The 24,829-nt window shown below is 49.2% G+C and overlaps 2 protein-coding genes and 1 long non-coding RNA gene across 4 annotated transcripts in view; all 3 read left to right on the top strand.

Moving 5' to 3' along the window:
• Positions 1–2,188: 2,188 nt before the first annotated feature.
• LOC116790901 (P-selectin-like) lies at positions 2,189–12,479 on the top strand. The gene is made up of 18 exons (XM_032696409.1): positions 2,189–2,349; positions 3,315–3,402; positions 5,406–5,795; positions 5,891–5,998; positions 6,111–6,293; positions 8,378–8,563; positions 8,698–8,883; positions 9,019–9,204; positions 9,338–9,523; positions 9,660–9,845; positions 9,983–10,168; positions 10,303–10,488; positions 10,616–10,801; positions 10,969–11,154; positions 11,297–11,416; positions 11,783–11,813; positions 11,996–12,051; positions 12,192–12,479. Exons 1-17 carry the CDS (start codon positions 2,341–2,343, stop codon positions 12,048–12,050), a joined length of 2,658 nt encoding a protein of 885 aa, XP_032552300.1. The 5' UTR covers positions 2,189–2,340; the 3' UTR covers position 12,051; positions 12,192–12,479.
• A 701-nt stretch (positions 12,480–13,180) lies between these two features.
• ATF6 (activating transcription factor 6) overlaps positions 13,181–24,829 on the top strand; it is a 77,431-nt gene continuing 65,782 nt past the window's right edge. For both annotated transcript variants that reach the window (XM_032696410.1, XM_032696411.1), the window contains exons 1-7: positions 13,181–13,300; positions 13,383–13,447; positions 15,093–15,180; positions 15,482–15,576; positions 16,035–16,164; positions 16,454–16,660; positions 19,378–19,598. In XM_032696410.1, the coding sequence (XP_032552301.1) occupies positions 13,231–13,300; positions 13,383–13,447; positions 15,093–15,180; positions 15,482–15,576; positions 16,035–16,164; positions 16,454–16,660; positions 19,378–19,598 (876 nt within the window). In that variant the 5' untranslated portion in view covers positions 13,181–13,230. The remainder of the gene's footprint in view (positions 13,301–13,382; positions 13,448–15,092; positions 15,181–15,481; positions 15,577–16,034; positions 16,165–16,453; positions 16,661–19,377; positions 19,599–24,829) is intronic.
• Positions 19,605–23,963, top strand: LOC116790905. The gene is made up of 3 exons (XR_004358530.1): positions 19,605–19,732; positions 22,816–22,818; positions 23,950–23,963. It is a non-coding gene; the product is annotated as an uncharacterized LOC116790905 (long non-coding RNA).

Genomic DNA, 24,829 nt, shown 5'->3' on the forward strand with positions numbered 1-24,829 from the left:
GGGTACCACTGTCCCTGGACAGGGAAACATCCCTGTCCATCTGGTCCTGACTAATCCTTGCAACCATCTCACCCCTCCAGTCCAGGGTGTCAGTCATAATGTGTCTCCCCGTGGCCAAACACTTCCAAATTGTGAGAAAGTTTTTATCGGGTGCTGCTCTCCTCCAGGATCATCTGAGGGGGGTCTGGCTGCTGGGGTTGTGCACCAGGTGCCACGCTGGGAGACTTGTTCAAAGGCACCCTGCAGATCAAGGACAGCCTTTGGGTCAAACACTCCCTGGGGACTGGGGGGGGCAGGGGAATCATCTACTTCCCATGCTCAGGAGATGCCTCTAAAGCTTCAGGGGGAGCTGCCCAAGTTCCCAAGGAGGAACGGAGGGATAGCAGCAATGAGGCTGCACCCCAGAGGTGTGGGTCCTCGCTAGTACCATGCTACGCTCCTGAAGGGGTGCCATCGGGTGCCTCCTTGCTCCACTGGGCTGCTGAGCCCTCCCCGGGGGCAAGGGGGGCTCCCCAGGAAGATGCCCCCTCTATCGCCGGCAGCAGCCGAGCCGGACGGGCTGTGCCAGGGTGACTCGGTTCCTCTGCGGTTCCTCTCTGGCAACATTGCACAAGGAGGGGAGCAGGCTGTGCCACCGTGGGGCGGGAGCCTCTGCTGTAAACAACACATACCCGTGCCCGTTCCCCAGAGACAGAGCCTGGGCAGATCTCTCACGGGAGACAGAGCATTGCCTCTGTCTGTTGCTCAGCGCCGGGGCACAGCAAAGGAGGCACATTTCCATTCCAGATCCCTGCGTCCAGAGGGACAGTGAGGAGGTAACACAAGAAAGTATCTTTGTACCTGCTCCCTTGAGTACATGCTGAGCAAAGCCCTGGCTTGGAGCTTGCGCTCTGCCCTCAGAGGGGTGGGCACAGGGTGCACCATCTTTCCACCTAGGAAATCCCTGCACTGCACAGGCAGGGACAGGCCCTCCCTTGGTAAGTGAGGCAGCAGGAATCCAATGGGAGCATGCGTCCTGCAGCATCCCGAATCCCTTCCAGGGAAGCCAAACTTGGAAATCATCTGAGATGTGAAAGGGCTCCTGGCCATTAACCAACTCCCAGCAGAGCTGATTTGGGTCTTCTCTCCCTCATACCATGTGTACTTTTTTCCACTACCTGCAAAGCAACCCTCAGTATCTGTCCTGCCATGTAGGACCCCCTTTCTGAGCCCAAGTATCTGTGGGCATGGAGTACCTGATCCCACAAAGTGCTTTGAATTTGGCCATGTACTGCCATGTATTTTGCAGCAGCAGCAGCAGCCGCCTCTGAGTGTCAGCCACCTTGATTCCGTTTTTAGAACAATACCAGAAGCTATTTGTAGTTACAAAAATAAAGGTGGGAATATTTTTTTCTACTACTCTACCCTACCGTGTTGGGTTTCAGCAGAAGTGAAACTGGCAGGGGCACAGCCTGCTCTCTCCTTGGGCCACACACCCACAAACACCTCAGTGAGTCCCAGCAGGTGTCTCATCAGTGGGAGAGGCAGTTCCCACCCTGGCCAGCTGAGAGCATTTGGAGATGCTCTCCTGTCACAGCAGCTGCTCCTCAGCCTCTCTGCCTGCCTCTCCTGTGCCATAATTAACCACCCTCAGCAGATGAGCTGCAAGAAAGCGAGTGCTCCTGAATTACTGGACATACAGACTCATCCCCAATAATTCCATAAAAATAGACAATTGCAGTAAAACATGATGCAAGGAAGATATCCAGAGACAGGAACTGAGTTTCATTTGTATTGGCCAAGTGTAAAGTAATTAGTGGGTTATGACTTTTGTGGGATGGGTTCCTCCTTTTGTTTAGAATGAGTCCCAGTGGAGCAGAATCAATTTCTTTGGAACTGGAAGATGAATGTGACCTGCATGCCTCTTGCTTGGTTTTAGCTGGAAGCGAGCAGAGTAATTCCTACAGAAAACCCTGCCAAGGCAGTTTTACGTATGAGCAGAATGGGGTAAGGAAAGATTTGTTATGATTCAAGAATGATCCAAGGGGAGGTGGACACAATTAGGCATATTCCTGAAACTCTGGTGGAAGTTTCTAATGGAAATTAAGAAGTCAGGGGAAGTTCCTCTGGCATATTATTGGACCTTTCTTATAAAGATAAGGACAGGAAAATACATTGTGTAAGTAACTGCTTATAAACAGTATATGAGGATTCACAGCCAGAGCAAAAAGTCTGTGTGTGAGGAGAGCATCCAGCATGAGAGCTGGGAGGCTGTGAGCCACGCTCCCACTCAGCCCCTGCGGGACCTCATCGCACCTCATCCCTCCTCTGTCTCCCAACCACCAGCGCGGACGCTGCCACATGGACATGGTGGGTCAGAGAGGTCTTGGTGCCCTGGGCACCATGGGCTGGGGTTGAACCCTTCCTGGGGGACCTTATTCCAACTCCTGGGGGGCTCGGGCAATCCTGGCTGGTTGTGGGTCAGCTCCTGTGGTTGTCACATCCCTATGGCAGTGTGGGGATACGCCCAGCTCCCATGCTATGGGGCTGGTGCTGAGCTGAATCCCACCAGGGCTATGGCCAGTGGGGACCCGGCTGTTCCCTTCCAGCCCCAGGTGAGAGAAGGGTTTCTCAGGGTGGGAGAGCCCTGTGGTGTGGGAGGCAGTGATGTGGGGCAGGATGAGGGCTGGCAGTGGGGCCGGGGTGGGAGGGGAAGAGGCCAAGGGCAGGGAGCGATGCTCTGCAGGCTCAGAGGAAGTGTGAGCACCGCTGCCTGCCAGGGACCACACACGCCTGGCACTGCCACTGGCTGGGCACGGCGTGTCTGCAGCACCAACATGGTAGGTCCTGCTCCTTTCCTTGGGGATGACTCAGGGTCTGCCTGGAAAAGGGGATTTGGAGGAGGGCAGGGCTATGGGCAGGCACTGAGAGGAACTAGTGCCACTGTTGGGGGCTGTGGGACACACACAGGCTGCTCCAGAGACACCTTGCCCGGGTGACCCCAGGCACACAGGGCACTGCCAGGCATACAGGGCACTGCCACTGCAAGGCAGATGCCAGCCCTGGCTGAGCAGGAAGGGCTGGGAGGCCACAGGACATGCCCTGGATTTAGGGAATCCCCAGGAGTGAACTGCATTGCCAGCAGTGTCTCTCTCACTGCTCAGCCATGCTGCAGGCACAGCTCCCCAAAGTGCCTCCCTGGAAGGGCCCTTTCTGCAGCAGAGCCATACCTGGCAGTACCATCCATGCCTGTGTGTGAGCTGGCACAAGAAACGTGCCCTCATGTCCACCAGGACTGCCTGGGATGTGCATGCTCACGTCTCCCTCCCTGTCAGGGCACTGCTGTGGGACTGCAGTCTGCTGGGAGGACATGGACTCTGGGATCTTGTGGCATCTACCTGGGCATCGCTGCCATCACATGGGGTAAGTCACCCACCACCCGCTCAGTAAGCCCTATGTGACCCTGCTGCCGAGGAGTCTGCAGGTCTGGGAAACTGGAGCAGGGCAGCTCCAGTGTTATTTTGGAGGGTCATCAGTCACAACCCTTGTGGCTGCCAGCTCCAGGGCTGGATCCTCCTGGGCTGGGAGGAGGCTGTGTCTGCTCAGGCCAGCTTCCTCCAGGCAGTCCACGCTCCCCCAGGGAGAGCTCGGCCTCATGTGGAGTCCCTGCAGGGTGTCTGGTTTCCCACATGCAGCATGGCAGCTGCTGCACCTACTGTGAACAGGAGGAAGGCAGCAGCAGCTCTACCCACTGCCTACACCCATGCCTGTGCTGCAGAGTTGGGCATGGACGTGGGCACAGGACACACAGGTGCAAGGGTTGGGAGCACAGCTGGGGCAGCACCACGCAGAACTAGAGCTGCTAATTGACATCAGGAGGAGAAATAAGAGTAGAGAAGAATTTGGTTTTGCTGCCTGTAGGATATTTCCTTCACATGCTGGCATTGCACAGAGCAAAACCTGCTGTTGACTGCTCTGTCCCTGGAAATCCTCTGTGAGCTGAATTATTTTCCAAAGGACCTTTCATGACTGAGCTAAGGAATAGAAATGAGGCAAATGCAGAAGTGTTAGGAGGAGTCTGAGATTTAGCTCTGAGGGGAAAACAAAAATGCAAAGGCAGCCTGAGTGTGGAGGGTGCTGAGCTGCCAAGGGAGCCAAGGAGTTGGCCCGGGAGGCAGTGAGGGCAGTGGGAACTGAGGATGGGGCAGGCTCCCAGAAGGTGCCCTGAGCTCCTGTCCTGGGGCCCCAAATTCCCAAAGGATAAAGATGAGGGCTGTAGCGGGGAACCACATTTTCCTCAGTTTCAGTTTTTGTTGAACAAAGTGGATAGTTTGCTCTTTCACAAGGAAAACTAGACAAATTATGAGAATTTACTTAGAAAAATATATAATTATTGGCCAAACTACAGCTCTAATTAGATTTGAGAAGCCCTAAATTTTCATCTATTCTGTGATGCCCAGGTCTTTGCATAACTGCAGTGTGGTGCACTCTCCTGAGACACAGGGCACCCCAGGCTGGTTGTTTGGAGCAGGCTTTTATTCCCATCTCACTTTCTGACAAATGAAGATATGAATACCATATCACTTTCAGCTGTTGTGAAGATACCTACTTTTGGGGAGAAGAGGGGAAGCTTCTTTTTGTGGCTAAAACCCTTTGATTGCGTAAAATTGTGGTGTGAAATGCAGTAAATAAGAGCAGGGTTTCAGCAAAGTGTCCTTCACTTGTGGCTATGGGTTCCAGTTAATCTCTGGCCTTGCCCTTCCTGGTGGGCATGACCAGGATGTGAGATTGACTTTTGTAAGATCTTGTTTTGCAACACTGAGTTTTACAAGACTCCTCAGACCATCTCTAGCTCAGATGAGCAGGTTGGTATCCAAATGCTTTTGGGGGTGAGGGCATACTTGTTGCTCTGCCTTGCTCCAATCTGACTCTCATGTAACACTGTAAAGGAAGAAAACCGAAGTGGCACACTTCTGCACTCAAGGAAGGAACCGTGTTTAAGGAACCATCTTGAAGCAGGGTCTTCCCCTTTGGGAAACTTTTTTGTGAGCAGGGGAACGGGGCCATGGGGCTGGGTTTTCAATACTTGTGTTGGAGAAGGGGTTGGCATCACCACTTGGGGTCCTTCTGCCACCTGCACTCTGCCTGCCCCATGTTGCCCACTGTCTCAGCCTTCACCCTGTCTCCCCCATCTTCCTCATCCCTGTGCCATCCCCTTGTTTTCAGTTCCTTCTGCCATGCCTGATCTACCCAGGTCTCCATGTACCCTTAGAGCCCCATTCTCATCCACATTTGCCCTTTCATCCCACCCCCTCACTCAGCTGATCACTGGCCAGGCTTAGACCACCCTCATGCCCTAAGGGATCCCATCCCTGACCTGGCTCCATCCTTTCTGCATTGATCCCAGACTTCACCTTCTCTCACAGGCATGGTGTTGTGGGAGGAGGTGGGTGCCTGGAAGTACTACTACAGTGACCGAGGGGACTACACGTGGGACCAGGCCAGGAATTACTGCCAGACCTTCTTTACCGACCTGGTGGCAATTCAGAACAAGGAGGAGATCGAGTACCTCAATGAGAACCTGCCCCGCCATGGGACCTACTACTGGATTGGCATCCGCAAGCTGGGAGGCATCTGGACCTGGATGGGCACCAGGAAGGTTCTGACAAAGGAGGCAGAGAACTGGGCAGTTGGGGAGCCCAACAACCGCCGCTCCAACCAGGACTGCGTGGAGATCTACATCAAGCGGAAGGAGCAGTCGGGCAAATGGAATGACGAGCCCTGCAGCCGGAAGAAAAAGGCGCTGTGTTACAAGGGTTAGTAGGGGGACTGTGGCCCAGACCTGGATTGGGTGGGCTGGGGACCACCAGGGTGGCCAGCAGCTCCTGATGACCATCCTCTGTGTGTGCAGCCTCCTGCCAGCCCTCCTCATGCAGCCAGCGTGGCGAGTGCGTGGAGACCATTGGGAGCTACCGCTGCGAGTGCTACCCCGGCTTCCACGGCCCTGAGTGCCAGTATGGTGAGCCATCCATACCCATCCTTCCCTCCCTGCTGGAGAGCCTGAGCCTTGGTGGCAAACTGGGCAAGTTCCCTGTGCTCCTAATGGGCTGGCAGTGATGTGTCTCTCCCAGTTGTGCAGTGTGCTGAGCTGAAGCCCAAGGGAGCGCACATGAACTGCAGCCATCCCTACGGAAACTTCAGCTACAACTCCACCTGCATGTTTGGGTGCCAGGAGGGGTTCAAGCAGCAAGGGATGGGCACGCTGCATTGCCTGCCTTCCCAGGAATGGTCAGCAGACATCCCCATCTGCACAGGTAGGACCTCTCAGGGCCTGGGAGTCTCAGGGATATGGCATTGATGCTTTGAGGGGACCAGCGCTATGTGCCCAATGCTGCTCAGGCAAGTCTTGCCATGCCCTGCCCTTTGTGGAAGCATCTCCTGGTGCTGCATGTGGGAGGTGATTCCCTCATGAGGCTGCAATGGGCAGAGCAGCTTTGAGCTCTAGATAAGCCCTCTGCTCTGCCCGGCTGTCCCAGTGCCCTTGCTCACTGTCCTGAATTCCACCCAGATGTCAGCACCCTGTGTGCACTAAGTAAGGGGTCAGGATGGTATCTTAGCACCTCTGTCAACCCAGTGGCACAGTCTTCATCTCCCCAAGCCCACCCTCATCTGCCTTGGAAAGGTGCTTGGCATCTTGGAGGTCCTCAGAAAAAAGAGGGGCTGCTGTCCTGCAGCCAGGGGAAGGGGGTATCCTGGCAGGCCACACTGAGTCACCTTGAGTGGGGACAAGGACCCATGAAATGAGGTTAGATATAAACTGGGAGGGACAGAGTGTGGCAGGAAGCCACAGAGGAGAGAAAGCTGTGGTGTGTTACGCTGCAGGGGCAGGGAAAGTCTTCCTGTTGGCGGTTTGAGGGCTTGCAGCCAGGCACCACGCGTCCCAGGGAAGTGCTGGGCTTCTTTGGGAATGTGAGAGCCTTGCTCCACCTTTCCTGTGCTGCAGCCTTGCACAAGGATGGGATGAGCCAAGGACTGGAGCAGACATGGGACGCAACTGGGGACCCTCTCTGTTGGGAGACCCAGCAGAAGCTGTCAGGGGCCAAACAGCATCTCTGTACATATATTCTTAAAAAAGAAAGTGTGCCTTGAAGTTAGTGCTGCCAATGATGCCTGTGAAAGGTGTGCCTGTAGTCCAACCTGGTGCTTACTTTAGGCACCTGAGACCAACAAAACTTTCTGCACTTAAGAGCAACAGTCATGGAGCTGTGATGTGATTCTCTGTAGTCATCATCCCCAGCAGGGGCAGGAGCTGGCTCCCAATTTTATGGAAGCCCCCCCAGGCAAACTGGGCTGTGCCTGCCTGCTCCAGGCTTTTCAAGTTCCCACAGGCTTGTTTTCCCAGCCCGTTGTTTTTGTCCTGCTGGCTGTATGTATGATTGATTCTTGTTTCTTGCGAAGAATCGGATGAGTCAGACGGTTGCCTGTGATAACAAAGCAGTGTTAGTAAGCATTGCCAGTTGGGCTTACTCCAAAAACGAGCAGAGGTTCCTGCTGTGGCAAGGCTGATGGTGCTGTGAGGGCTGTGAAGGACAAGGCTGCCTGCCCTGTCTCAAACCCTGCCCTGTGTCTGCCTGCAGCTGTTGCATTGTCATTGTTGGCTGGCCCCAAAAGGGGCTGGGTCACTTGCTCGCAATCCACATGACATGTTCACCAATAGACACCTCTGGGAATTCTGTGGGAAACCAGACTTGCCTGTAAAACAGCTACAAAAGGAAAAGTCTACCTAGGAGAGTGTTTGGTGTTGGTCTGAAAGCCGAAGGTACAGTGGACGGGGTGTGTTTCAGCTGGGCTGGGTGATGGGGATGTTAAATGTCCTCCCGGCACTAACCTGCAGTGGTCCCGCAGGCAGCAGAGCCACTCACCCCAGCAAATGCTGGGTGCTGCCCTGGCATGCAGCAAAGCATATCCTGGCCACAGCCTGGGGACACTGGCACACAACCCTTGTAGCCATTGCCATCATCCCATCTGGTTCTCTACAGCCCCAAAGCCATTCCCCTGCCACTGTGACAAGGATAGAGCCAGGTCTCTGCTCCAATAAAGGAAGGGAGGCAAGTAGACTGCAGCAGGTGTGGTCCTACATCGCAGGGCCTTCAACCCAGGGTAGTGCAAGGGATAAACAGGGCTCTTGCAGAGCAGCAATTGTGTGCCCCCCAGCAAATCACTCGTAGGGCAGAAAAAGCATTGTACCAACTACTGTTTTTGAAGAGGTGAGTCTGGGTGAGAAAGGCAAGCTGAAGACATATGACCACAGCTTTGGTTTCCTTTGATTTGGATTCAGCCCTTACCCTTAGATTTAACCTCATCTCTCCTGTCTCTGAGACTTGCTCTCCCATTGCAGCCATCACCTGCCCGGTGCTCAGTGCTCCAGACCAGGGAGAGCTGAACTGCTCCCACCTTCACGGAGACTTCGCCTTTGGCTCCGTGTGTGCCTTCTCCTGCCAGACAGGGTTTGCACTCATAGGGTCAGAGAGCCGCCACTGCACAGCCATGGGGACATGGACAGGGGATGCCCCACGTTGTGAAGGTAGAGCTGCTGCCAGAGTGCAGGGTGTCATTTGCCTTGGGATGACACTGTGATGTTCCCCAGCCCCTTGGTCCCAGAATTTTAGTCTCCCAGTTCCCAAGCTCCTGCTTCAAGTGTACCTCTTCATTCTGCAGCCATTGCCTGCCCAGTGCTTAGTGCTCCAGACTGGGGAGAGCTGAACTGCTCCCATCTCCATGGCAATTTCACCTTTGGCTCCACGTGTGCCTTCTCCTGCCAGACGGGGTTTGTGCTGATGGGGCCAGAGCGTCGGGAGTGCACGGCCATGGGGACCTGGACTGGAGACATCCCACACTGTGAAGGTACTGCTGCTGCTTAAGCTGTCACAGGCCTCTGGTTGACCATGGAATGTTCTCCAGTGTCGTGGTCCTTTCATTCCAACAGTTTATCCTTGTACTCCTCAGACTCCTGCTTGAAGTGTGTCTCTGTTCTTTCAGCCGTCACCTGCCCTGTGCTCAATGCACCAGACCAAGGAGAGTTGAACTGCTCCCATCTCCATGGGAACTTCACCTTTGGTTCTACATGTGCCTTCTCCTGCCAGAAAGGGTCTGTGCTGATGGGGCCAGACATCTCTGAGTGCATGGCCACAGGGACCTGGTCTGAAGACACTCCACGCTGTGAAGGTAGAGCTACTGCTAGAGCTCAAGGTGTCACTGGCCTTGGGGTCACACTTGGGTTTTTCCAAGCCTCTCAGATTGAACAGTTTAGCCTCATAGTACCTAGGGTCCTGCTTGAAGTTTTTCTCTATCCTTGCAGCTATTGCCTGTCCAGTGCTCAATGCTCCAGACTGGGGAGAGCTGAACTGCTCCCATCTCCATGGGAACTTCACCTTTGGCTCCACGTGTGTCTTCTCCTGCCAGATGGGGTTTGTGCTGAAGGGGTCAGAGACCCGCAAATGCATGGCCACGGGGACCTGGACTGGGGACTCCCCACAGTGCAAAGGTAGAGTTGCTTCTCGAGGTGTCACAGGCCTTGGAGTGACCATGGGATGCTCTTGGGTGTCTTGGTCCTCTCATTCCAACAGCTGAGCCACGTAGTCCGCAGACTCTTACTTGAAATGTGCTTCTTTACCCTGCAGCCATCACCTGCCCAGTGCTCAGTGCTCCAGACCAGGGAGAGCTGAACTGCTCCCACGTCCATGGAGACTTTGCCTTCAGCACCCTATGTGCCTTCTCCTGCCAGATGGGGTTTGCACTGATTGGGTCAGAGAGGCGTGAGTGCATGGCCACAGGGACATGGACAGGGGATGCAACACGATGTGAAGGTAGAGCTGCTGCTCAAGGTGTCTCAGGCCACAGGTTGACCTGGGATGTTATTCAGTGTTTTGGTCCTTTCATCATAAGAGTTTAGCATTTAGTAGTCCCCAAGCTCCTTCCTGAAGTGTGCTTTTTTGCCATGCAGCCACTGCCTGTCCAGTGCTCAGTGCTCCAGACCTGGGAGAGCTGAACTGCTCCCACCTTCACGGAGACTTCGCCTTTGGCTCCGTGTGTGCCTTCTCCTGCCAGACAGGGTTTACACTCATGGGGTCAGAGAGCCGCCACTGCACAGCCATGGGGACATGGACAGGGGATGCCCCACATTGTGAAGGTAGAGCTGCTGCCAGAGTGCAGGGTGTCATTTGCCTTGGGATGACACTGTGATGTTCCCCAGCCCCTTGGACCCAGAATTTTAGTCTCCCAGTTCCCAAGCTCCTGCTTCAAGTGTATCTCTTCACTCTGTAGCCATTGCCTGCCCAGTGCTCAGTGCTCCAGACTGGGGAGAGCTGAACTGCTCCCATCTCCATGGCAATTTCACCTTTGGCTCCACGTGTGCCTTCTCCTGCCAGACGGGGTTTGTGCTGATGGGGCCAGAGCGTCGGGAGTGCACGGCCATGGGGACCTGGACAGGGGATACCCCACACTGTGAAGGTAGAGCTGCTGCCAGAGCTCAGTGTGTCATTGGCCTTGGGGTGGCACTAGGACCTTCCCTAGCCCCCTGGTCCCAACACTGTAGTATCTCAGGCTCCTTTCTGAGTGTGCCTCTTTACCCTCGCAGCCATCAAATGCTCAGCACTGACCACCCCCAAGATGGGCCAGGCTTCCTGCTCCCACCCGCTTGGGGACTTCACCTTTGGCTCCACGTGTGCCTTCTCCTGCCAGAAAGGGTTTGTGCTGATGGGGCCAGAAAGTCGCAAGTGCACAGCCATGGGGACCTGGACTGGGGACACCCCACAATGCAAAGGTAAATCTCATGATCTCACACCTGTCTGGGAGTGCTCTGTTGTAGCAGACTGCTTTCCCCAGTGCCTCAGTCTATGTCAGTTCATCCCCTGGCTTCCCAGCCCAAGTGTCCCTGTCTCACTACCATCAGTCCCGTCCTCTAATACTGCTGCTGTGCTTTATCTCCAGCCATCAGCTGCCCAGTGCTGGGCCCCCCCAGCAGAGGCCAGCTGAGCTGCTCTCACGTGCATGGGAACTTCACCTACAACTCCACGTGCACCTTTTCCTGTGAGGAGGGGTTTGTTCGGATGGGAGCAGAGGTGCTCTGGTGTGAGGCCACAGGGAACTGGACCAGGCATCCTCCTGTCTGTGCAGGTATGGTGGGACCCCCCTGCTCCTCTTGCGCTGCGGGGGGATCCAGCTTTCTTGCAAGTGCATCTTGAATGTGGTGAGGGCGCTCCGGGGGCTGAGAAGTCCTGGCAACTTTCTAACTTGGGGGTCTGTGGATCTGTTTCAGAGGATGGTGCCTTCTTAAAGCAAGTCCTGGCTTACAGCAGTGGTACAGCCCTGACGGTAGCTGGTCTTGTGCTCTCTGGGGGGCTCATTGCCATCCTTGCCAAGCGCCTCAGTGACAGAGGTATGGAAACACCTCCCACAGCCCACAATAGGATTGTCTAGGGGCTCTCAGGCGAGGTGGTTACAGAGTCCCTGGGGAGGGTGGGATGATCAGAAGAGTTTAACGGTGTGACTGCCTCAATCCAAGTGTCTTATTTGCTGCAAGTTGCATGGTTCCGTGGCACTTTGTTGAGCTGAAAGTGTCAGCAGCCAGCTTTGGAGGGCAGACTCAGATAAACACCCTCACTGTGAAGAAGACAGGAAATGCTTCAGTCCCTCCCTGCTCCATCCCATACTTCTGCTCCAGCTTCTCATGACCTTCACTAAACATCTGGTTTTTTCTTTACTATCTGCTCTGTCCCCATGGATATTTCAACACCGTTATCAGAGGAGAAGAAGAAGCTCCTGAACCCCACCAGGTGAGAGCCATGCCCTGTGACTCTCACAGCCCAGTGGTCATTGTTGTCACTCAGATCTGCCTGTGTGAGGCTGCTTTTATATGCAGTAGGAGCATCTTGAGGGCTTGACAGGGCTATGTTAACCTCTGCCCTTCACACGCTCCTGCACTGTCCAAGGTGACACCCTTGTGTTTGCCCTGCAGTGACCTAGGATCACCAGGCATCTTCACCAACACAGCGTATGATGCCAACCTGTGAGGTGAGTGCTGTCAAGACACTCACGGCACCCTGTTCAAAATTCACCTGAGCAGCCATCCTCCTGGCTGGAGTGCTCCCAGGTGGGGACACCCTTGGGGACCAAAGTGGGTAACACCAGCTCCATCTCTTCTGTGCTTCCAGCCTGCCCATGACTGAACCCAGTGCTGCAGGCCCAGCAGGAGCTGCTGCTGGGGCCCAGAGGGACTCCATACCTGGAGCTGCAGCCTGGACCAGCGCTGCCTGTGGAGACTGGACCCACACTGTATATACCGCCAGGAGGGGAAGCTGCCTCCAGGAAACGTGGCTGGAGACCTGTCTAGGGCCATGGGCCACTGTCTCACGTGGGCAGCCTGCTGCTCAACCCGTGGACCTTCCCTGTGAATTTGGACATTCCTCCTCGGCTGCCCCAGGGATGGGCTTGTGTCAGCAGGGCCCAAATAAATGCCTGTGTCCAACCAGTGTCTCTGTGTGCTTGGGAGGGGGGGAAGGTCTCCATCAAAGAGTGTGGCCAACAGGACCAGGGAAGTGATTCTTCCCCTCTACTCGGTACTGCTGAGGCTGCACTTCAAGTGCTGTGTCCAGCTCTGGGCCCTTCAGTTCAGGAAGGACATTGAGGTGCTGGAGCGGGTCCAGAGAAGAGCAACAAGGCTGGTGAAGGGACTCGAACACAAGTCCTATGAGGAGAGGCTGAGGGAGCTCGGGTTGTTCAGCCTGGAGAAGAGGAGGCTCAGGGGAGACCTCATCACTCTCTACAACTCCCTGAAAGGAGATTGTAGCCAGCTGGGGATGGTCTCTTCTCCCGGGCAACTAGCGACGGGACAAGAGGACACAGTCTTAAGCTGTACCAGGAGAGGTTCGGGTTGGATATTAGGAGGAATTTCTTCACAGAAAAGGCGATTAGACATTGGAATAGACTGCACAGGGTGGAGTCACCGCTCCTAGAGGTGTTTAAGGAAGGAAAGACTGGCTGTGGCACTCAGTGCCATGATGGTGTTGGGTCACACACTGGACTCGGATCCTAATCGATTCTGTGGCTCTGGGGAGTAGGACAGCGAGCCGCGCCCGTGTGAGCCCCGTGCGGGCCCCGCCCCGTCCCCGCCCCGGCGGGTGTCCGGCGGCGGCCGCCGTCGGGGGCGGTGCTGCCGGAAGCAGACGTGTGTTTCGGGAGGAAAGGGAAGCGATGGCGGCGGCCAAGGCCGAGTGGGAGCCGGCGGGGCTGCTGCCCGCCGCGGGGGGCGGCCTGGACTGGGGTGAGCGGGCTGGGGGGGCCGGGGCGGCGCGGGGTTCCCCGGCCGGGCCGGACCGGCGCTGAGCCCCTTGTCTCTCCCGCAGAGGCGGTGCTGGGCGAGGAGCTGAGCGAGCTGCTGGGCGCCGCGGCCCCGAAGGACGAGCCCGATGTGAGTACCGGGAGGGGACGGGGGCGGCGGGGGCCGGGCTGCCCGTTCGGCCAGGGGGGTGACCCGCGGGGATCCCCCCGGGGCAGCCCGGCAGGAGACCATGGTTTCCCGGCCTTCACCCTGCGTGAGTCACGGGGATATCGATCGCTTAACAAGCTGTGGGTCTCAAGGCTGGAGGCTGAAGGTGTAAAGGGTAGAGTCCAAGGTGAGAGCTGGAGGTGCCGTGCCCAGGAGGGGCGGTGCTGTCGCTGCCCAGGGAAGGCGAACCCCGCAGAGCAGCGCTGCGGGAGGGGAGAGGCGTGGGCGCGTTACACCTGCATCCACCGGGGCTCGGCTTTGCCACCCTGCCTGTTAGATGGCTTCGTGTTGTCTTCTTTACTGTAGGATTTTTCCAAAAACCTTTGCTTGCAACCTTATGCATTAATCCCCGTGTATTTTGCTGTCCAGCTGCACGTACCACTTTTTCTTTCCCGGGGCAACCTGCCTCGTGGATTCTCCATTCCATGTTGTTCCTCTTGCCTTCTCTGTGCTCACTGTGTCCTGACCCATCTCCAGTACAACCCCTGGGTTATCCAACGTAAATCTCAGGTACTAAGAGCCTTCCTACAGGTGTTGTAGAGCCACTGACTGGAGAAAACGTTGGAACTGCATGATTGTGCAAGGGAAAGGTAGTGCCCGTCAGCTGGCTGGCATTAGTTGCCTGTGTAGAGGCTCCTTGGGCTGTGGGTTTTTGTCATTCTTCCTATCAATGTGCTCTGATGAGCTTTCTCTTCATTCTAACTTGTAAGTAGTAACATCTGTGCACACTTTTTGAGCCTCCCTTTACGACCAAGTTGAGAATGTAAGGAAAAGGTGCACTTGCAGGATGGTTTTTAGTAAGAAAATCTTTGCTGTGTATTTGTGTGAGTTGGGTATGTCATGTTTGTGTTTTTCATGCAAGTGCTCATAAAATGCCACATTTGCCTAGAGAACTGAGACTTACAGATGCACAAGCACAAAAAAATGGAGCAAAACCCCCAATTGTTTTTTTAAAGGTCCCATGATAAATCATATGTATTAAGTGAATTTAACCTTTTTTTTCTTGTTTGTTTGTTTTTATTTTTGTTGGAAAAGGAAATTGGGGTCTGTGGCTTTAGAAAATGATGATGTCAGTTTATTCAAATATAGGGAGACCTTATATGTACTGTTCATCAAGTCTTAAGCAAATCAGTACTTGTGCCTCTTTTCCTTCTGGTAAACCGTCCCTAATGGTGCTTTTGTTTATAAGATGCTTTGAGATGTAATGATGGAAGGACATTAAATAAATTTTTCAAGGCAGACCTGTGTTTTATTTGAGATGGTTCAACAAGTGGACTTAGAATTTTGGTTTAGAAACTACCACTAAGGGTATGATAATTAGTGATGGTCTTAAACTGACATGCTCCTTTCCTACAGGTCTAAGGTTTAAAATAAGCCTTGTCTTGTATGTTCCACTTGAGAATTTCTCCGTTAAGGACTTTTATCTCTGCATGCCTTAAGGCAACTGAAGTGATAGTTGTATTGTTTTGTTTTGTTTTCTGGAGCTGTAAGAATGTGCACATAATGGTTGGTGATGTCAATGTATCTTTCTTTTTGTCTTGTCTCTTTTTCTGAACTGTCATTTCAGGAAAATGATCTCTATAACTTTCATTTTGATTTGGATTTGATGTCTTGGGACTCAGACCTTTGGAATATTACAGGCCATGCTTATACAGGTAATTAATCTCCTGTATTTTGCAGGTGTGACTCTTACCCCTCTTACCCCTCTGCCCCACAAGGGTGAACTGTTACAACTTGGTGGTAACTTATGTGTTATGAGAAGTTGTGCTGTGTAGGGCAGGTACAACTGGCAAGGACTGCCCTACAAGCTAAGCTGTTTAGTACCTTTAGTTTCACTATGTTTTCTGCTGTGCTTTGCTTCAGGAATTAAATAGCTGGTGGACAGCAGTGTGTTCTTTACTGATCTCTCCTTGCTAAAAACTTGTGCAGTAAAATTTCCTTATCTGCCTCTTGCAGATGACAGTGTGAAGACAGAACCCTTATCACCAGCCACTTCAAACTGTTCCGTCCCTTCTCCGTCGTCTGTGGACTCTCCAGTGCAGAATGTGCCTGTATGCAGAAACCTCCATGTAACACATATAACCACAAAAGCCCAGTGATTTACTTCTCTGATCAAATTCGTGGCTTATTTTTCCAACCCTTGCAAAAGCACCTTTCCTTCAATGGCATTTTCTTACCTCTCTGTGACCCATTCAAATAAGAGCATGTTCAGTTCTGTTTCCTCAGTTATGTTTATTAACCTGGTTGCCAAACAAAATGCCTTCTAGAGGCTTCTGAGTCTAGCAGTTGCTGGCCTCTGCCTTGCATTGCTCTGCTGATGGGCAGAAGTACTTGTTGGGTTTTTTTAGTGGTACTTGGCATTGACCAGGATTAAACTACAGAACAAAACCATTCTCCTGTTTGCTGCAGCAGCAACACAGAAGTGATGAAAAGCAGATGTACTCTGAACTGCTAGTAGACACTTCTCTGTGTTTCTGAAGCATTAATCTCACGTACTTTCTGCCTGCAGGATGATGTGGACTTCAGCTGTAGCTCCCAGATGTCTCCCATCTCTCTCTACAGCAAGAGCTGCAGGAGCCCTGCATCCCCCGAAGGAGATGGGGGGAAGAAGCCTGCTGTCAGCATCTCTTCTCGATCTGGTATGAGAGACAGAGCTACTTTGATCCTGTAGGTAGTATGTACTTTACTTTGATCCCATAGATAGTATGCGATTTACTTTGATCCTATAGCTAATATATGTGTTTTATATGAATGATTAACTAACAGACAATAGATATCCTGTAATTTCTGACTTGGATTTTTGATCAGATATCTTTATTTTTAACAAATATTATAGATAGGTAAAAAATCCCCATTCCAAAAGCCATTTTATTATTGCTTGAATTCTTTATTTTATGCCTTCTGTTCTGACTTTCTTTCCTTTTCTAGGAAATAATTCTGCGAGGAACCTGAAGAGGTGTAGTCAGACAGTGTCCAGGCCTTTGATACAACCCAAACCCCTTTTGCCTGCTGTGCCTGAAGCTCAGGCTAACATTGGTGTCCCAGCTAAAACCATCATTATTCAGACTCTTCCCATGCTTGTACCACTGCCAAAGAATCAGCCAGTTGTTAACATCCAGCCAGCACCTCCTAAAGGTAGGTGAATTGTCCTGACTGAGCCAGGTCTTGGGGGTAACTTTGTCTGTTTGGGTTGGCTGATAGAATGAAGTGAGGTTTGGTGCATGAAAGGGAAGGGGTAGGAGAAAAAGTGGTCCTACATGCTTGGCTGAAAAAGCTTAAGGCTGAGAAGATGGCCTTTCTCCTCTCATAGAGTCCTATGAGAAACAGCCCTTACCTGGGTGTTATTTGGAAAGGAAGGCACTGGATTATAATAATTCCATTATTTGGAATGGAAGACAGAGACTGTGCTGAGCTGTGGAGATAAAACTGCTGATTGGGAAAGATCTGTAGGGACCCTCTGCTGTGGTGCATAAGGTGATTACAGTGCTGTTCTGTTGTAACCAAAGGAAGGTCCAGCAGAATCAGGGTGGCTTGAATGAAGCTGGAAAGCTTGGGGAAAGTGGTAAAAGCTTTTTTTTTTTTTTTTTCCCCATATGAAACTGCCACAGAATGGTGGGAACATGAGTTTATGGCTTTTTATCTCTCTAAACAGCATCAAATAGAATGTTGTGAAATCTGCTAAAAACTGAGAGCTGTGTCAGGTTAGAAAAGTTCCTTACAGCTGCAAGCTGATGTAAACTAGAGGCAGGCGATTTCCTGTCCCCTGATAATTCTTCATGCCTGCATAAGCCTAGGTCACAGTCAAAGCATAAGTAATTTCACAATTCCTAGAGTTTTGTGCAATAAGGTTATTTGGGTGTTAATGTGATGATGAAGGTGTACTTGTATTTGTAAAATGCCAGTGTGGGACTACTGAACACATTTAACCCAAAATTCATTGTCAAATTAATTAAACCTTTCGTATCCCTCCAACATATACTTTATTCAAGGCAATTTGTCATTAAGAAAAAAATCTAGTCATCCATGAACAATTCCTGAAGTTGCCCTGTAACCGATTTTTGAAGTAGCTTGAGCCTTCATTTCTGAACCCAAAGCCTTATTTCAGTCTCCAGCTGAGGCTGTGGGGACATTGCTTGCGTTGCAGGAATTGTCAGATGCAGTTGCTCGTTTCACCAGCTGATGGCCACAGTCCCTTGCGGTTGAATGCCCAGGCACTGAGGCGTGGAAGGAAAGGGAGACAAATTGTTAAGGGCATGTATCTAGAAATTATTGGAATAGTGAAAAATTTGTCTTCGTTACTAATTGCTCTTCCATGAGGAGTTCAGCCAAATCTGGAGACACTGATGTTTGTTACAAAATGCCTAAGATTGTTAGACTGCTCAAAACACAGGTCAGCACAGTCAGCGTGACCCAATTCTTATTCCTTCTGATGTTCCAGCTGATAAAATACCATCTGGAATAAGGAATGTTGGGGATAGGGAGTTTTTGGATGTAAGTATAGTACTGTGAAGATCAGCTTCTCCTTTTCCCTGAAGAAAAGTCAGGGCAGTAGTTTCTGTGAGACAGTATAGAGGAAATACTTTGGGGAAAGTATTTCCATGTGATGTTTAAGTGGTGATATGTTTAAAAATTCTATTGTGCTGCTTCCATAATGAAAACCATAAGGGTCTTTTTTCATCCCCTGCATATGACAGGTTGGAGCTACCAGTTTGAAATATCCCATTATCTTCAGAGAAGCATGAGAAATCATATTTTTACAGTCCCTTTTATAAAAGCTTAAGGGAGAAAGCATGGTCTTAGAGCATCACATCCTTTATACATAAAAAAAAAGTTGAAATAGTCTCAAATTCACCGTTTAAGGTTCTTAAATAGGGTAGTACTAACTCATCATGTCTTCAAGACTGTGTCTGCAAAAAAAAGGGAGATCTAATCCTGCACCCCATACATAAAAGATCTTGGCACTAGGTATATTACTTCATTTTTTGCCTTCCAGAAGGTTGGGTAAATGCTGTAATACATTGTCGTGCATTTTGGTTGGAATGCTCAGCTGGAATGTGCTGTTTCTGAAAGCTGGCGAGGTCATCCTGTTACAAAGGATTAGAGAGACGTTAATGTGTTTTCAGACAACAAAATATTACTCAAGCACCTGCTTGAGTTAAATGTAGTTGTTGGACTGAAATTTCTTGGACATGACTGTTTTTAATTCCATTTCAAACTCTGTCAAAATTACCTCATTTTTTCTACCTGCTTTTCTTTAAAGCTTGTGCATAAACTTTCTTGCATAAAACATTTTTTAAAACAAATGGTCTTAGTGTAAATTGAAGCTTTAGCATAAGTTTTGAAAGTGTAACTTGCATTGTTCATCTTCTATCTCTATGGTATTCTGTATCAGTCTGTGTAGTATGAGTCAATTCTGTGTAGTAAGTTTTCCATTGAATACAGCAATAAAGTATGAACAAAAGGGAGAAGGAGGATTGAGGAAAGCTGGCTAAGTTCTTTGAAAAAGTTGTCCAGAGTGCTTCAAGTGTTAGCAATACTGAAATGAGTAATGTTTATAATAAGTGTTGAATTTTATTAACTTTGAAGAGCTTTTGGGAGAGAGTTTGATTTATTGGATCCCTTTAATATACGTAACTTTAGTTTGCAGGATGGATTAAGAATCCTGCAAACTTTTAAACTTTTTTTTTTCTGTTCCTATTCTGTGCAATATACTAGTGGATTTGAGATAAATTGTGCAGGGCAGGTGGGGAAGCAAGGCTTTCTACCTCCTCTATCACTATGCCCCTACAAAGTGATGGAGTACAAATCCATTCCATAGGTGCTGAGCTCTGCTGTTTGTTCTTGTGTTCCAGGTCAATCAGTGGTGCTCCCCCAGCCCTCCGTGGTGCAGCTTCAGGCTTCTGGGGTGCTTCCTGCTTCCCAACCAGTCATTGCTGTCACTGGAGGGACCACACCACTTCAAAACCACACGGTGAATGCGTTGCCTCCAGCTGCTGGAAATGGCTCGACAAGTGGGAAAATACCAGTGACTAAACCCTTGCTTCAAGGCACCACACCAGCAGTGGGGCTGGATGTAAGTTCTGACTGTGTGTGAGAGCTGATAACCAAGGCTTGGAAACAGCTCTCAGTTACCTATTGTATAATAGGTATTGTGGCATCTAATGGGATAACCAGATCCCTTCAGAGTCTCAGGGAAACTCTAATAGGGTTTCTAACAGTAAACAGGGAGTCTGGCAGCTTGGCAGAGAACGGGGACGAGCAACTTGATATGTGCTGGCTTACCTGGAGTTGCAGACCAGGGATGCAGGTGTAGCAAAAGACAGTGATTATACATTTTTTCCATCATTTTTCTTCTCAAGTACAAGCTCTCAAGGTCTCTTACCTACAGGAAGATATATCTGATTTTCGATTAGTGCCAAACCATTTTTCTAATCCATATAATAAAAACACTCCTTTTGAAATAGATGAATTGGAAATGTCACTGCTTAGTTCTTTTTCCATCCCCCTTTATCTCCCCAGACTTTACTTATGATTTTTAGAAACTTCAGGTATTGAGTTTCATATGAGCCTAATCTCTTCAGGCTCCCTTTTGATCATATACTGTATGAGTAGAAAAGGTGTAAGCTCACAATCCCTGTGCAAATAAAGAAGTTTTTCCATAGTAGCTCACAATAAGCAGTAGGTGTAAACAGAAATAGCTTTTGAGATGTGTGGGGGTTTTTTTCCCCTTTCAGCTTTGACATCTTAACTAGATAGAGAGCTGGATGTTAAATTGATTTAGTTCCTAGTAATTTGGAGCTGCTTTGGTAGCATTTTGTTGTCCAAAGAAGGCATAGTTGTGAAAAGTACCAAAGCTTCTTGATTGTGGCTTTTCAACTCTGAGTGTTGTTCTTCAGTGTCATTTTCTGAAAGCCATTGTGAGCTGAGGGTCCTATCACGGCTCTCAGTGTAAGGGAGAAAACACTGGTGTCCATTCACTTGGAATTTTGCTGTATTAGCTTATTAGCAGTGCAGGTCACTGTATGTCAAAGGCATGTGCCTTCAGCTTCTTTGGAGGGATGTTGCTGTACAGTTCCCTCATGTCTGAGAATTGCCACTCGTGCTTGATATTAAATTTTCCTCACTAATCGTGTTTGTGTGAAGGCTGTGTTTTATAATGAAAAATAACATGCTACAAATAATTCAGGAGACAGAGCGCAATGAAAACTTGATATTGAATTCACAAGAAGCTAACAAAGGTCTGACAGGAGACAGTTAAGAGCACTGCATTTTTAAATGGTATTTGCCTGCTATACAACGCCAAACTGAAGAGACCTGTCAGCAGTCATTTGATTTGCAATTCCCTGTAACCAGGACTAACATGGCACCTTGCCAGTCTCTGAATATAAGGGTTAATTGAGAAAACCCACTTACTGTCATTTTACTCTATGTACACACCCGTGACAGTCACTAGTCAAATGTGTAGCTGGGTAATGATCAGCTGTTTGTTTCGAAGGATGGTTGCATGGGTATTTCCACCCAAAGCTGTTTTAGGGCAGCAGTTTTAAGGCTTGTGACATACTGCACGTTGTACCTGTGTTTGTTGAAACATGAAGGAACAGTTGCAGATGCTCTTTGGCACATACTGTGAAAAAGGGCTTTGAGAAAGGACAAATGTTTTGGGATTCAGCTGGCGCCAGCAGGGTTAAAACATCTCGCGGCTGCCTCGGACGCCATATGTGGCGCTCAGAGCTGCACAGATGTAGCTGTCATTTGAGCTCTGTAACACGTGTTTTTGTTTGCTAATCTGAGCAGATGTTGCGGGATAAAAAGAAACACTGCAGGACTTTCTTTTGGGCTTAGGAGGGATAAACTGTTGGCTTAACACTCAGCCCTTGCAGTGGGTTATACTGAGATGGGCCGATAGCAAGCCGTTGGCTTGAGGCCCCTCGTGGTGCGTGTCCTGGTGGCACACGTTTGTGCTGCCTGCCAGCCGTGGGGAAGTGCCAGGCTTTCTGTGCAGTCACTCCTCACTGGGAAACAACTTTCCACTGGGAAGTTGAACAAAAGAAACGCTGCCTAAGCAAGCCACTCTTCCGGTTGAAGGAAAGAGGCTCTTAATGAAAAGAAACAGATTGCCTTTCCTGTTGCAGTTAAATGATACGAGGGCATAAACTGTAGGTGTGTGAAGCAATTCGGTTTGTGTCCTTATAGGGCCTTTCTCTCATGTTTCCAGTTTGTAGTGAGAAAGGATTTAATTTTGCCTCCCAGTTATCTTGTTAAAATATTTCAAAATCTAGAAAAAATTAGATTATGAAGAATTCCTTCAGCATAGGTGTGGATTTCTACTGAAACATTTTTCTCTGCTGTACATTGTGTAATATTCACAATAAACTCAAGAAAACCCAGAACTTCCATAAGAACGGACAAAAAACTTGTATAGGTTTTGCATTCCTGCATTTGAGATGCATCATTAAAGACAGCAGCTTTTGTAAGCTAAGAAGCCAGCCAATGCAAACTTGAAATGATTTGTACTTTCAGCTCTTCATTAACTTTCCCAGTGTTTGTACAGAAAACTCTTTGGAGTGTGAGAGATGTTCTTACTGCCTTCTGCTAAAAGTACAGCTTGTGTTGGAATGGAGATTAAATTTTGCTCATAATTGAGTTTTCTTTGGAAGTAAATTGAGGTAGCAGTGTTTGTTCTTTTTTCCTAAAGTGCATAGCTCTTTGTAAGACCTCTGAAGATAGAGGGCAATCTGAATCTAGTTAGTCCTGTTCAAAGCAAGGGTTTGCAGTGAACCTTTCAGTTCTCCATATTTACAACATTCTTATGTGCTAGTGGTAGTGTAGTTTTTAAAGCTAGGAAGCAGAAATTGCATCACTGATTACTGTTTGATGTTAAGGCATATGTTTTCCCTCTATGGTCTGTGTTTCCCGAGGACCAGAAGTTACTATTTTGAGTGGAAAATTAATACAATACAACTTAAAAAGTGGAAGGCTGCAAAAGAAGTTAGCAGGGGTGTTTGCTGCGTTTAATCTTGGTTCAGGACTTGTACAGAGCAATGTTGCTCAAGCAGGCTGACTTTATAAATTAGTTCCTCTCTCTTCTGGTTATCAAAGTGCTCAAGCAGGGAGCATGTTTATTTTGATGCCAGGCCAGCTGTGTAGTGCTTATTGCTATACTGCTTCCACGTTCAAGCATTCTTGCACCATTTCACTCACTCAGCTCTTTTCATTTCCTGCATCAGATTTAGGTGGGATTGGGTGAGTAGTTGAGGCTTATTTCCCAGGAAAAGCCAGACAAGAGCTAGAAGGTTGACCGAAGGCCTTAAATTTTTTAGGGATTGTAAATTAAAACAAATTAACTCAAGGATGCAAATATTGGGTTTCATGTAAGCAAGCTTAAGAAATGAGTCAAAATGAAACTGGTGTGGCATAGACCGAAATGCAGTTATTGCTCAGAGCACCTTGGATCGGGCTGGGTAGAGCTGCTGTTCCTCCAACATCTGGAGGACAGTGAGCAAAGGAGGGCAGTCTAGATGAGATGAACAGTGAGCAAAGGAGGGCAGTCTAGATGAACACCCTGTGAAATGTAGCTGGCAGTATCTGGAACAGTGACAGATGTACCTCAGATGTACTCTTTGTGTACAGGCACTGCACTGGTGCTAACACCATGTTTTCTGCAGGGAAGCACGTTAGTTTGCCAGACACTTAATTAAAAGCTATCCAGTAATGAATAATCCTAAGCAGGTCTGCAAACAAGAGTGGATGTAAACAATTTGATCTTCTCTGTTTGACTTCATGATGCAAAACCTCTTTTCAAAAAAAGGAGCGTAACTACTTGTTTGGAATATCTCACAACTCGAGCCAAAGCTGCTGCATGAACTCATTCCTTATTATTTCATCTGTGTACAGTTTAAGTGATCCTGGCCCCAGATTGGTGTGTTCTATACACTGCAGTTCTTGGCTAGCCCAAATGGGGGTTTTTTGTCCAGTTTTTATATGTCTGCAGAAGCTTTTTTTATGTTGAATGTTGTAGTACTTAAAAAGTTCAAGACAAAGCTTAGTGTTAATGAAAATATGTTAAAATCTTCTCATTCTCCACTCTGCTAAAGAGAGATATCGGAGTAAGTACAAACAGCTACACTTGCACAGACTTTTGTTGGTGGCAGCAGACTAGACATATAATAAATGATCTTTCTAAAAAGCAATTAGACCAACATGGGGGCAGCCCAGAATGTTAATGCACTGTAACGTGTTTTCTTAGTTTTTGCCACCAGCCTGCAGCATGATGAAGAAGAATGTCATCTTCAAACAGCCTGTAGCCACTTTTTTTTTGCAGACACCAAAGCCCTAGAGCAACATATTGTCTGCATGCAGGTATATACGAGGAGGGAGTTGGAAAGCTGTGGTTAAGGTTCTTTACAAAGCCAGGCCTTAGCCAGAGCACACTGTCTGAGTTAGTTAATGTTACTATTCTGTGATTTGTTATTTTTTCCCTAGAATAATACTTCTGGAATAGTTCTCATCTGTTTTTCTTTAACTTTCCTTCTCTGATAAGTACAGGTCACTCCAGTGCGTGTGTTGGCAGCTACTGGAGGATATTCAGGTCTGTGTAAGATAGAGCATTTGATTATCTTTCAGAGTATTGTCATTAAGGCACGTCCAGTTGTAGCTTAATAATGAGATGGAAGTCTTCTGTTCTTAATGAAAACAGAGTTGCTGTTGCTAATCTGTGAGGGAGAGGAAATCAACAGAGTAGTGTTTAAACTTAATATTTCAAGTAGGTTTGTACAGTTCTGCAGTATCCATCATTGTTATCCTTGTCAGCAGCAAGATGCTTTCAGTCTGGGTCATCCCACTCAGTGCAAACCACAGAATGAGTAAGTGGTAAAAGACGATGGAGTGTTCCTGCTTGGGAGAAAAATCAGCCACCAGGACTGTTGGAGGATGGGGAGGGGTTACTTTGAACTGTCCCAGTCTGGTCTTGCTGACTGAATGCCTGCTAGTGGTTAGAGGGAATTATGTGCTCTCCTGGAGTATATTTGCTAGTTGAACTTCATCCTGAAGGAATCCAGTTTGTGTGCTCTTTCAGAGACTGTGCTGTCATGTGAACCAAAGCACATTAAGTGGGACAATCAGGAAATGTGCATCAAAGCCACACTCCTGATCTGAATTAAAATGTTAGTATAGATGCACCCAGAAACTACATTTAAACTACCATGTAAGTGCTTGATACACATAGAATGTGCAATCTGAGGCCAGCAACAGTATTCAAAAGCTCAAAAACTATATAGCATAGCTGGAAAAGGTACATAAGCAGGT

The sequence above is a fragment of the Chiroxiphia lanceolata genome, chromosome 9 (assembly GCF_009829145.1).
Source record: "Chiroxiphia lanceolata isolate bChiLan1 chromosome 9, bChiLan1.pri, whole genome shotgun sequence".
In the NCBI taxonomy this organism is placed as follows: Eukaryota; Metazoa; Chordata; class Aves; order Passeriformes; family Pipridae; genus Chiroxiphia; species Chiroxiphia lanceolata.

Bases quoted from the DNA above. Each gene is read 5' to 3' on its own strand.
- LOC116790901 (XM_032696409.1), top strand. The intron at 9,524-9,659 runs GTAGAGTTGCTT...TTTACCCTGCAG, and splicing joins GGACTCCCCACAGTGCAAAG to CCATCACCTGCCCAGTGCTC. The intron at 10,489-10,615 runs GTAGAGCTGCTG...TTACCCTCGCAG, and splicing joins GGATACCCCACACTGTGAAG to CCATCAAATGCTCAGCACTG.